This window comes from Papilio machaon, chromosome 8 (genome assembly GCF_912999745.1).
Source record: "Papilio machaon chromosome 8, ilPapMach1.1, whole genome shotgun sequence".
NCBI lineage: Eukaryota > Metazoa > Arthropoda > Insecta > Lepidoptera > Papilionidae > Papilio > Papilio machaon.
In genome coordinates, this window is record NC_059993.1 from 3,971,113 (window position 1) to 3,983,801 (window position 12,689).

At 32.1% G+C, this 12,689-nt stretch overlaps 3 protein-coding genes and 1 long non-coding RNA gene across 4 annotated transcripts; 3 read left to right on the top strand and 1 right to left on the bottom strand.

Annotated features, from left to right (window-relative positions):
• Positions 1 to 307: 307 nt before the first annotated feature.
• LOC106720563 lies at positions 308 to 2,039 on the top strand. The gene has a single exon (XM_014515284.2). It carries the CDS (start codon positions 336 to 338, stop codon positions 2,037 to 2,039), a length of 1,704 nt encoding a protein of 567 aa, XP_014370770.2. The 5' UTR covers positions 308 to 335.
• Positions 2,040 to 2,970: 931 nt separating this feature from the next.
• On the top strand, positions 2,971 to 5,762 carry LOC106720684 (lachesin). The gene is made up of 6 exons (XM_045679065.1): positions 2,971 to 3,028; positions 3,387 to 3,484; positions 4,245 to 4,449; positions 4,701 to 4,853; positions 5,570 to 5,698; positions 5,740 to 5,762. Exons 1-6 carry the CDS (start codon positions 2,971 to 2,973, stop codon positions 5,760 to 5,762), a joined length of 666 nt encoding a protein of 221 aa, XP_045535021.1.
• A 1,190-nt stretch (positions 5,763 to 6,952) lies between these two features.
• Positions 6,953 to 7,640, top strand: LOC123721184. The gene is made up of 3 exons (XR_006756170.1): positions 6,953 to 7,030; positions 7,192 to 7,281; positions 7,509 to 7,640. It is a non-coding gene; the product is annotated as an uncharacterized LOC123721184 (long non-coding RNA).
• Positions 7,641 to 9,981: 2,341 nt separating this feature from the next.
• LOC106720686 lies at positions 9,982 to 12,264 on the bottom strand. Its single transcript, XM_014515430.2, has 3 exons — positions 12,167 to 12,264; positions 11,140 to 11,317; positions 9,982 to 10,547 (listed from the first exon to the last, which is right to left on the bottom strand). Exons 1-3 carry the CDS (start codon positions 12,182 to 12,184, stop codon positions 10,357 to 10,359), a joined length of 387 nt encoding a protein of 128 aa, XP_014370916.1. The 5' UTR covers positions 12,185 to 12,264; the 3' UTR covers positions 9,982 to 10,356.
• Between the last annotated feature and the right edge of the window lie 425 nt (positions 12,265 to 12,689).

Consider the following 12,689-nt stretch of genomic DNA (forward strand, 5'->3'; position numbering starts at 1 on the left):
TTTTTATCATACAACCAAATTATTCTTATATAAGTAATTCAAGAAAATTATGTTTCACGTAAAAGCAGAAAAAAATTATTCTTATTAACCGGATAAAAAAACTCGTTTATCCACAGCATAATCATGGTAAAAACTTTGATTCTTAAGTGATTGCATAAATAATTTAAAATGACATTACTTACGAAGTATTGGCAATCACGACAATCGCTCATTTAGACAAATAGTTTTTATTATAGTACATGTAACTGTGAACGACGAACATGTGTGGTATATCTACAAACTGTGCTCAGTTATTAATAGACGAAGATCCACCAGTTATATTAAAACTTGGTGAAATGGCTTCAGAAATTGGTTACTACAACTTCGAATGGCGATTCGTTACACTTGTTATGTTCAATATACAAACATTGATTGCAGTCGATGTGTTCCTGAGCAAGTACAATCAGTCGGTTATTCTGAAGCGAGGCAAATATTTACCGTCTCGACGAACACATATATCACAATACGTTTTGTTCGGAACACAGTCTTCTGAAATATCAGATATGTTGAAATGGCTCAGAGAATCGATGTACGATACATCTGGAAAATTTATTGTTGTTTGTGCCACTACTGATTACGAACAATGTGCGGAGAAAGAAATTTTCCTAACATTATCCAATGAGCGTATTCCTAATGTTGTTGTTCTAAAAGCTCAGAATGAGGATAGTCCACAACTCTTTTCCTATCGATTCTTAGAACCCGAAAAATGCGTTAACGACATTCCTTACGAAATAAAATTTAACAATAGCGAAAACGGAATGAATTGGAAATCGATGTTTCGAGAGCAACTAACAAATTTTCACCAGTGTCCATTAATTGTATCGACATTTGATCAGCCTCCTTTTATGATTCTTAAAAATTCCACTGAAAATCCGAGCGGAATTGATGGCGATGTATTGACACTTTTATCTGATATATTAAACGCTAGTTTAACAATAAAATTACCAGCTGGGGGAGAAGTATGGGGTGCATATGAAGATAACAATTGGACCGGTTCGCTGGGAGACATTTATAATTTCGAAGCCCACGCTTCAATGTGTTCTATTCCACTCACTTCTGATTTATATGGAAATTTTCAGATTTCTTTCACATACAATACCATGGATATTGTGTGGACAGCTAAATTGCCTTTATTAAAACCGGCTTGGGAAAAACTTTTACATCCCCTCAAATTTTACCCGAGACTTATATTGATATTGATGTTTTTAATTATTATTTTATTAAACTCATTAACTAAGACACGATTCTGGAAGCATATTACGGAAGTAATTAATGCTTCTCCGTCTAATGTTAATTTACTATTTTATTCATGGGTTCTTTTTTTAGGGCTGCCAATTTTGAGGATGCCATCGAAAAGAAATTTTGTTGCATTCGTTTACATATGGATTTGGTTTAGTTTTATAATTCGATCCTGCTACCAAGCCGCTCTAAAGGATTCATTGAAACATAAATTGTATGAAAAGAAATTTACAACCATACAAGAAGTTTTGCGTGACAAATATCCCTTCGGTGGTCTTGAATCTTTAAGAAAATATTATTCAGAAGACGATGATATTTTCAGAAATTGGATGTCTTTAAACTTCTCTAATACTTACGAGATCTTAGATGAACTATCCAGTGGAACCTCAAACTTTGTGTTGGCGTTCAATAAGGAGGTTATTATGGAATACTTAAAACAATATAATGGTTCACGAAGACTGCAAATCATTCCCGAAAAGATCGTGAACAGTCCTTCTGTAATTTATTTTACTAAGTATTCTGCGCTAACTGGACCGATTAATAGGATTTTAAAGATACTCGTGGAATGCGGTTTTATACAGAGAGTGTACACGCAAGGCACATACCTACAAAGTAAATTATATGACCAGACAAAGCAGCAGTATGAACCTATGAATGTTAAATATTTTGCCGGCACTATAGGTTTGTTAATTTTAGGTTGGATCATATCTATCATCTTCTTCATCGTTGAAGCTTACTGTGGAAGACTTAACGGGAAATGAAATATGTTTCATTTTTCAAACATTGTTATTGTTTAGAACAAATGTAATTGCACCTTTAAATAAATAAAAGGCTGAAAAACTTAATACCTATTGTTGACCCTTTTTACGATAAAACTTTTCCTTAAAAATAATTGATCATTATCGTCAGGTTGTTTTCAAATTAAATAAATCGGGAACGATAATTTAAAGGAATGAGCTTTAAAATATTCGATGTCTTTCATAATGAAAAGGACTTGACGACAATAACAAGAAGAATTAAGTTAAAATGAAACATACAAACATTTAATAAAAATGACCGCTGAGGTAGTACCAATTGAACACTTTTCCCGCTAGCTTGGACCTGAAAATATAAAATGGATCTATTAAACCTTTGCTTTCAAATTGAGGTTAGCAATGCTAACGGTTCACGGAGTTAACCTAATTTGTTTTGCTACAGTGGTAGGTTCTACGAACTTGGAGCACCAGTGAAAAAAAAAAATTACTAGCGTATTATGTCAAATGAAGGCTAATATTTTACACATACAATGCTAACCAGTCGAGTAGAAGCCGATAATCTTTTTTAATTTAATTTAAACTCACTTTTTTTGTATAACTTCTTTTGTTTACTCTTTTTATTTTATATTATGTATTAGCTAATTTATGTGTGCAAGCGTAGTCAATCAAAAAGTTTTGTGAAGGGACATAGTTTTTTTTTGTTGTGAGTCTTAAATAACCCTTTATAGGACTATATACTTTTTGGACCTGCGCATTTCCGAAGCCTTTATTTTTGCTTCAATGTGTTCAACGCCAGTTAGGTTTGCGAATTCGACGCACAACACGTCTGAAAATTCAGCGCTGAATATCAAATCTAAATTTTACGCGGGAAACTTAGTGATTGAATAAAAATATTCTTTATAACAATTGACGTTGTAATTGATGTGAAATTTTTAAAATGTGTTCTAAAAAATTAATTTTGACTTCCATTATCCTGCATATAGTTTTGGCAAAAGGTAAATAAATATGTATTAGTAAGAACATTTTACATCAAAGAATGTATTCCACATTTCTTGATGGTTTTTATTTAGTCAGACCACATTATGCTATTCCTTCATTTTTCATTAAAAAAATCTAAATACTTTGAAAAGTTCACTTGTTTATTGTTTGTACAAACTGGAAATTGGATGATATTGTTATTTGCCTAATAAAAGCTAATAGAATATATATTGTAATAAGCTAAAATTATGAATTTATTAAGTTATCTTTTATTTGTAATTGTTTCCAAAAGTCTTTAAATTAATGCTACAATGAAGAATATATTGCAATGAGCAATCATCCCGCCTATATCTCTTGCTGATATTTTTATTTCAGACGTGCCCAGTATAACGAGCTCCGAAACAAATCTTACAGTCGTTATGGGACGCGACGCATACCTAACTTGCAACGTGGAAAACTTACAAAACTATATGGTACCTTTGCATTGCGTTATATATATCTTCATCTTACTTCTTACACATGCAAATGTTTGGATAGATGGATGGATGGATGTTTGTTTGAAGGTATCTCCGGAACGGCTCAACGGAGCTTGATGAAATTTGGCATACATGCAGAGAATAGTCTGTCAGAACACAGGCAACTTATATCTTTTTTTTTAATTCCGCGCGGACGGAGTCGCGGGCGACAGCTAGTATTAATATGAGGCTTTCATGTACGTTTGATTGGTTTGCAGACCGCTATAGTTATTACAAGAGATACATTATCTGTTACTATTTCTTCGGTGATCTTGAACGCGAACAGAATAAAACATTTTGTAAAAGTAAATAGCATATTCAATGTTGTTCAAAATCTGTTTTAATATAAATTTTGATCCAATTGCAGTCGTATAATATATAATACACCCGATTTTTTGTAATGATAAAGCTTTTTCGAGACACGATATAAAAGTATTTAATATTCTAGATATGTATTGAGAAGGCCAACAACGAACATTCTTTCGCGCGGAGTTAAAAAAAAACAACTTAAGTAGTATAGCCTATGTTCAAACCTATGTCCTACATCTATGCTAAAATTTCAGCGAGACCCGTAAAGCCGTTCTGGAGATAGCTTCTAACAAACATCCATCCATCTAAATATTTGCATTAATAATATTAGTAAGATTACAACATATAATTGAATGTCATAATCATAGCTTATAATTGGACTTCTACTTGATTTCCGTCTGGTAACCAGGTGGCGTGGTTGCGAGTTGACACGCAGACTATATTGACAGTGGGTCATTTGGTTGTGACAAAGAACCCACGGGTGGGAGTACTCAGTGGTCCTCACTCATGCACGCTGGCGCTACGAGACACACACCGTAGTGACGCCGGACGATACATGTGCCAGCTCAACACTGACCCCATGATCGTGCAAATACATTACCTTCAAGTTTACGGTATGATAATTTTTAAACGCTTTTTTTAAGATAGACAGGAATGGCTGCGTAAATTAGTAAAGAACGGAGAAAAGTGCAACTGATAGTGAAGTACCTAAAAGGCTTACATCTGGACAATTTGCTTGTCAGTCTTGAAAAAAGGTCGTTTTAAAGATTCAAGTGCTTCTTTCCTCACGTTTTTACAAAATCCACAAATAATATAAATTAGGGAGACAATATATATTTTTAGTTAAATCTTAATATATTAACAGTTCCACCAAAGATCATAGATTCCAGCACTGGTGAAGTGGTTGTAGCGGAAGGTGCCAGTATAGCCCTGCACTGCGCGGCGTCGGGCAACCCACAACCCAACATCACTTGGAAAAGGGAGGAATCCAAACCTCTAACTATTGCTGGTGAAAGTGGTATCTATATTGTTTTATTATACTATAGCTTTTGCCCGTGACTTCGGCGCAGAATTTAAGAAAAAGATGAAAAGTATCTCATGTATTACTCGAGTCTTTGTTATATGTATGTTTCGGAGTTGCTAGTGAATTATAAATTTATGTAATAATTACCAAAAACAAGTGTTCACAACGCAATAAATAGAATGCAAATAACAATGTTCATTTGTTTAAGCTAAACTGTCAATAATGATTAAGGAATTTATTTTGGTAGATACTACTTTCAGTACAAAATTGTATTCATCTAAATTGAAAACTGCTACGGAAACAATAGCACAACATTTATTATCGAAATTAGATTTCAGATGTCGATTGAATGTCCCAGTCAATTGACAGCCATTTTATTTTGTTTAATGGCAGTTCAGTGTAATTAGATAATGTCTTTTACGGTGATCTCAGTCATGGATGGATGTATGTTTGTTTTAAGGTATCTCCGGAACGGCTCAACGGATCTTAATGAAATTTGGCATAGATGTAGAGTATAGTCAGGAAGAACACGTAGACTAATAATAAAGTTTTTTGCTAATTTAGCGCGGACTGAATCGCGGGCGACAACTTGTAATTACATACGTTACATATTAAACTTTTTAAATTGAAATGTTTTGTCTAAGAAATAGTGAACCAGGCAAAAGTGAAAAATGATAGAGAGAATATAAAGAATAAATAATTTTTTTTAGTGTTGAAATGGGAAGGCGAGTGGCTGAATATTTCTGTAGCTCAACGGGATATGAACTGCGTGCTCTTCTGTATTGCCAGCAACGGAATACCGCCAAGCGTCAGCAAAAGAATTCTTCTATTCGTCTTGAGTAAGTTTCATAAACATATCATGATTGTTATTTTTTTAAAGGTTTGGAGATGTCATTTGTCTAAGGCAGATGAATTTTGTTCCTTTTTCCAAAGTCGAAACACTTTCATGATATTTTTTGTCAATAATGACATCGTAATCTTTGAAAAAACGGAGTCAACATTATGTTCTAACACAAGTATTACCTCAGTGTAATATTACCTTTCATATTCATATTTTCATCTAATAAAAGACACACATACGTAGCTAGCTACAACTTCGTAGCGCTAATGAATAAATATGCTTACGTACGTCATCCCGTCAAAAATATTCGTAACTTGCAAACATTTTTAATAACATTTGTGAAGAAGTCTTTAATTAACAGCTAAAGTTATAAATTGTCTTTTTTGTTATGAACAAAATTATAAGATTTATGATGTAGAGGGATAAGCTCTCAGTATGTACCTCCATACATAGGTATGTATTCGCAGGTAGGCCAAGAATAAAGGCGTTAGAGCAACAAGTTGGAGCATATATCTACAGTGCTGCCACACTGCGGTTTCATATTGAAGCTTACCCTCCTCCTGCGATACACTGGAACGATATGCGCGGCAATCGCCTGACGAATGGTATTTTACTTGCTGTGATGTTATTGTACACTGTACTATTGATATATTCCATCGTATTTATATAATATATAAATATAATATGTATATATTTTATTAATGACGTACTGCTACTACGAACTAATTTTAGACGCGAAGAAAACAGGTAAGAGTACATTAGATAGTAAATAAAAAAGGAGAGAGATTAAGAAAGTAGGAAGTCATGTTAATTTATACCATAATTATTGGTGTCTTAAAACCCTATCAGTTTGATTTTTTTTTTTAATAAATCGAACATAAAAATAACCAATACATATGTATTTAGGATTTAAGTACGACATAAAGATGATCTCACGTGGTCATGTACACGTAAGCAGTCTCACAGTTAACAACGTGTCAAAAGAGGACGCGGGTCTATATCAATGCCTCGCAGAGAACTCGCTTGGGGCTGGCAGTTCCACGGTCACTCTTTATAGTGAGTATTAAAATACTTAATATTCAATAAGTAATCAAATATAAATTATTACCAAACTGATTGTATAAATATCTTTTCCAAGTTAATCTATACACGGTTGTTAATACTACTTGTCTACTAATATCACTTGCTAGTTTTCTGTTACAACAAAGCAGCAATGCAAGTTTTATGATTTTTCCAATATTTCTAGCGCTCGCTACATTGACCGAAATCAGCACTTCATCGGTTCGAACTGTGACGTCATCGGAACCAGTTACAACTGCGACAAACTTTAGTTAGTACTCCACTTTTATGAAATGGTTCAAAATTAATTTAAGATTGATTTTTCCCTGAAACTGTGTATTACTTATAATAAAGTGTAAAAATGTATTTTTTATTAGAATTTTTGATATACAAGTATATTAATATGCCAATTAATCTTCTTATTTTCTATAGCTACCCCAGATTTCATTGTAACCGAAGTAGATGGACACCTAACTTCAATTCTGCCAGCAAAAGTTAGCCAACATCAGATGCTGAACCCAGGTAAAAACAATATACATAGTACAATGTGATCTGTCCATTAAAATCATTTAAAAGTTACATCTATCCAACACTATTCATACAGTAAATAGTCAACCCTCATAGTAAGGTTTACAAACGCGTAATTTTTTTTAATTCTCTTAACTTCATTTTTTTTAATTATATCCAAGCCTCATTTAAAACGTACTTAATGTAATAAAATTTTTATTTTAGTACCATAATTGTTTCAGGTGTGACAACTGTTTCGTGACTAGATTCGAATCCGGACACATCGGATGCGATGTCTACAAGAACAACGCATACTACGATTTTACTTTACGTAGTTTATTTAATCATTTAAAAATCCGACTAGAACCAGTTAGACATAGGTATGTCCACAGGTGGGCACAGTTAATCGAAAAGTTAACTTCGTTAATCGTTGATCCGTTAATTAAAAAATTAACTTCGTTAATCGTTAAAGCGTTAAATTCTCGAAAATTTAACGCAAGTTGAAGTTAATCGTTAACAGTTAACCATACCAAAATTATACATACTAATTTCGCACTTATTGTGGCGACACTTGTTTAAAATAGTAATTTGACTGTACATTCTATAACACATTAGTATTAGAGACAAGTATGAATGCATTATAGTATATTTCATTACGAGTGCGGAAAGCTTGTCATTGCAAAGAGTTCCGACAAATGTCTACCCGAGCCGAGGCGCAGCCGAAGGTGAGGGTTGACAGTAGGAACCAGTTGTAATGACAGTTCCGCACGTGTACTAAACAACTATTTTAATACGGTTGCGAAAAAATTAAGCAATTTATTAGAATAATAAAAAAAAATACAGTCGAATTGATAACCTCCTTCTTTTTGAAGTCGGCTAAAAACACAATAAACTCAACTAACTAAAATGTTTGAAAAATGGCGCCAACCGTAAAAGAATACAAACAAAGATTTTTTTTGTTTTCTTCGCCCATTCTGGGTAGGCAAAGGGAACCATGCCCAAACAGCCAAGGTTTCAGTAGATTATTTTTATTGATATGAAATTAAAATGAAATTTAATGAGATGAAATAAAATGAAACCTAACCTAATTCATTGAATTAAATCTGATATTGTAACAAATTAGGAGCTTCTTTTTAGAAATATTTGCATGAATCATAAAAACTTCAATGATTTTTTTTTTTGTAAAAACTTCGTGGTTGGTTTTTTCTTTTTAATAGACATCATTTTTACAGTTGGGAAAGAGAAGGCACGAGTAAAAAGTGTTTTAATACAGTTGCTCAAAAAGTGGCGTATTGCAGGGACGAAGAGCGTTCGGAATGTGGGCTATTACATACTCTTGCTTTTATATACTCGTAATGAAATATACTATTTCGAACCTTCTTTTGTTTTGGTCCTGTTGGTCACGTCTTTCCCGGACGCTCTGATGCATCACACTTGCACGCGAACTTCACATATATCAATCATCAACTCGTTGGTTCACCATTCGAGTCGCCGACAGTCGCCCAACATAGTTGAACTTACGAGCGTGGCGTGGCACGTAATTTAAACAAAATGACAGCACGTCTCCAAGTTTCTAATTTAACGATTAACGGACTTTTATTAACGGAAGTTGAGTTTAACGGAAGTTAACAAAAGCGTTAACACTTTTTAAGTTAACTTAAAAATTAATCCGTTAAGCAAAATGTTAACTTCGTTAATTAACGATTAACGGATTAACGAGTTAATGCCCAGCTCTGGGTATGTCGCTTCTATTAATTATATTAATTTGTTTAAATTCATGGTACGCGAGCTTATTTTTAACATAAGTTAGCCAAAATACCGTTTGTTGAAAATAAAAGGTGACATAAGAAAAGAGTTGTTGTTAAACTGAGATGTTTTTTGTCGAAAGTGTACAAAAATTGATGTTCGGAACCGATTTAAGTGGGGGAAAAAACAGAAAAACGATGATTGCTACTTTATTTTCATGTATGTCTAATTTTAAATTAAGATTGTAAAGATAAAGATCTCATAAATCGCAAGTTTTTCCTTTAACATGAGACATAAATTTACCTTATATCTTTTTGTAGCTTTATAAATTAAACTTTCTATCAATTAATGTATACGACAACCTTCACTTGTCTTTTCCTTCTCTTTTATCTTTATCAAAAGAAAATTACTATTGTAAAAATTGTTATTAATGACTAAAAATAGAAAAAAAGCTTCCATTAGTACACAATGAAAGTAATCGACGAGAATTATGTTCAAGTAAAAAAAATAATTTGATATATAATGTACATTTGGTTCACTTAACTAAGCTTTTTATGATCGGAATATGAGATGTTGATCGTATTTGTTTAAAGGGCCTGTCTATTTTTAGCTAGCACTTTTAAAATTTTGCGATACGTTCTCTCGTATTATATTTTCTTTTAAAGGTCTCTGGAAAGTGACTGACGATAAAAAAACGGACTAGTTTGTGTGTTTTCTGCTCAGTCCATTAAAGATAGGCAACGCCTACATCTCACTGCCTTTACCTATGGGTAGAGGCAGTGAGATGTAGGCATATATGTATTCAGATGACATAAGATGACCTGATTGTTTGTCGCTCACTTTTTCGGTATAAATAAAAACTAGGCACTTCCTTTTTTTAACTTTTTAATTGTAAAACTATCACAATAATACAATCCTGTACAATTAAATAAGGTATAAGTAAAGTGGGACAAAATCGAATATAGTTATAATTTAAGGAAAATATTTACACATAAAGCTTGCTAAATATCGCTTCTCGAAAGATATCTTACTTGTACGATTTAAACATTTTACCATATTACTGAATGTACCCACCCATATTTAAGTCAAAAAGGAAAATCCTTTTTAAAATATTTTATTTAAATTGTTGATTCATCAGATCACATATTTAACCACGTAAATACTGGACGGACTTTGTAACTTTGCCAGTTATAATAACGAGTACTACAAAGTTATTCAGCTACTTTCGGAACATCAGATTGCCTAAGAACCGTCTTTGTCTCGGAAGCATGAGGTAGATTTTAAAATGTTCGCTGATACATGAATGTACCATTTTTGGCTTTATCACTCATTGGTGTCATCGTTTCAATAGAATATGTCAGGATTTTCTCGCAATAGTTTTGCATCGTCAGGACAGTACATGATTATGTTGCCGACTGTACACGCTCGTTCGCAGCATTCACTGGCGACTTGCCTCCGCACGCGTCTCCAATGCTCTTCGGTAAGTAAGCGTTGCTTGTACATGCTCTTTTGCAGATCTTTAGGTGCCATTTTCTCTGGAAATTAAAGTACTATATAATACATTTTAAAAAGAAAAAGTTACATCTGGTGCTACACTATAATATTTCGAATTCGAAAGACAGTTTACTATTTGTCACATGATTAGTATATTTTCTTTATTGTCTACTTAACGAAGTACATCTTAAAGAAGTCCGTTTCAAGCACAAACTACTATTTCATTACAAAAATTTCCCTGAATAATGTTATGCACTGAAACAAAAATAAGCACTGTGTTTATTAATAACATCTTTTTCTTACGCGATCGCAAAAATTCCTTTTGCGGTTTTAGTTTATATCTACCTATATGAGAAATAAAGAAACCTGCACACGTGCGATAGAGCATACGCTCGGATATTTTCTAGCAAACAACAAGCTGTGTGTATCCTGCATTATTTACAAATGTTTGATCATTTCAGAATAAATGAAGGCGCAGTCAGGTAAACTTTTGCCACTTGTTCTAGTATCAATTAAAATGCATACGATTGCGATTCATAAATGAGAAGATATTCGTATCGATAGACATAAAATACGCAAAGCAATCTTATTGTACGAGGATTACTGCATTATGTGTAAAGTGTATGTACTCACCGATCATAAGCGATGTATCCCTTTTAACAATTTTGTACACATTATTGCAAATATTGTCTATTAGTGAAGATAGCCAGTTGCTGCAACTGAATACTCTGTCAGTTATTTTAAATGTATCGTTAATATCCGATCCATACGCCGTGTTGATGTTTCTATTTAACAAAAGTACAACGTACAGCTAAAAACAAAACACCGTGTTCACAATATCTCTTTAACACAATAAAATATTAAAGGTTCTTGTCCTTATGTTCAACGAACCTCAGCCGCAAATTAATATCAAATTAATCTTATCTATGAATTTGAAAGTAGCTTTTAAAAAATGTCTCGTAACTTAGGCCTCGTAAAAGTAATGAAATTTAAAATATATACGAGTATTAAAAATTACCAAAAAATATATAAATTCGTTGTGCCATCTCTTTAAAAAATATGCTAGTGAACAAATAACATTTTTATTTTTCTCGCTTTTATAAATACTAATATATACATATAATAATACAAATTATTGACGATATAAACATGTAACTAATAAATATTTGTCTAGAATATGTTTGTTTATTGAGCTAAGCGATATCAACAACTGTTGTCTATTTTTAGAGTCGTTCTAATTATGGTGATAGTGGTACAACAACATTGGAAAGTATTAGATATTGTTTACGTTCTATGTATTTCGTGCTTAATCGATGTTTTTATTGTTTGCCATGAACCAGATTAAAGATGGCCTTTTTTAATTAATTTTCTCGTATTGTTTTTTTTACTAGTCAAAAATAGGCGAAAAATTATTATAAAGGCTATTTACATTATTTTGGATAATTTATATCGGTGTTATTTATCAAGTGATTTAAAAACACGCGTATAATTAGTATTTAAATTGAGAAAATAACAAAAAATAAATACATGCAAAACAATCCAGTATACAAATATAAATTATGTAAACAATGCACATTTAAACTCACTAACACAATCACAAAATTCATTCTATTTTAAAAGCTACAAAAACAATAATAAGTAAAAAAAAAATTATACGTACGATATATTTAACATCCATTTGAAACTTTTTTTTATTTTAACTATTAGCACAATAAATGGTTGGTCTGGTTAACAGTAACCTGATGAATGAAGCTACATCGACGATGTCGTTCTAAAAATAAGTTCACTCTGGTCCATAGTACGGAATTACTTAAAACTTACACCAATAATATCATTTACAAAATATCATTACGATAAGATTAATGATAACTCTTAACAATACGTGATTTACAATTCATTCATTATTAAATAAATAATACTAATAATTAATTAAATATTTCTCAGTATCATTTAAATTAATGTAATATCAATAATTATTCAAAAGAAATCAGTTAAATGTGCTTCGTAAACATTATTTTTAATTGTAATTGTATGAAGCAAAATATGTTTTTTATGTTATATATTTAGATATAATACATAAAAACAAACTTTTTTTTAATTTCATGAAAACAAAATATTTTACTTGATAAACTTTTGACTTTTGAAAACTTTTATTAGTGATCGGAAACCATTTAGATGTGTGC

What these genes read in the sequence shown, in the direction of transcription:
- LOC106720563 (XM_014515284.2), top strand. Translation starts at nt 336, where the DNA reads ATGGCTTCAGAAATTGGTTACTACAACTTCGAATGGCGATTCGTTACA.
- LOC106720684 (XM_045679065.1), top strand. Translation starts at nt 2,971, where the DNA reads ATGTGTTCTAAAAAATTAATTTTGACTTCCATTATCCTGCATATAGTT. An exon ending in GCATATAGTTTTGGCAAAAG is followed by an intron (nt 3,029 to 3,386) that starts GTAAATAAATAT and finishes TTTTTATTTCAG; the next exon opens with ACGTGCCCAGTATAACGAGC. An exon ending in ACATTACCTTCAAGTTTACG is followed by an intron (nt 4,450 to 4,700) that starts GTATGATAATTT and finishes ATATATTAACAG; the next exon opens with TTCCACCAAAGATCATAGAT.
- LOC106720686 (XM_014515430.2), bottom strand. An exon ending in GGATACATCGCTTATGATCG is followed by an intron (nt 10,548 to 11,139) that starts GTGAGTACATAC and finishes TTTAATTTCCAG; the next exon opens with AGAAAATGGCACCTAAAGAT.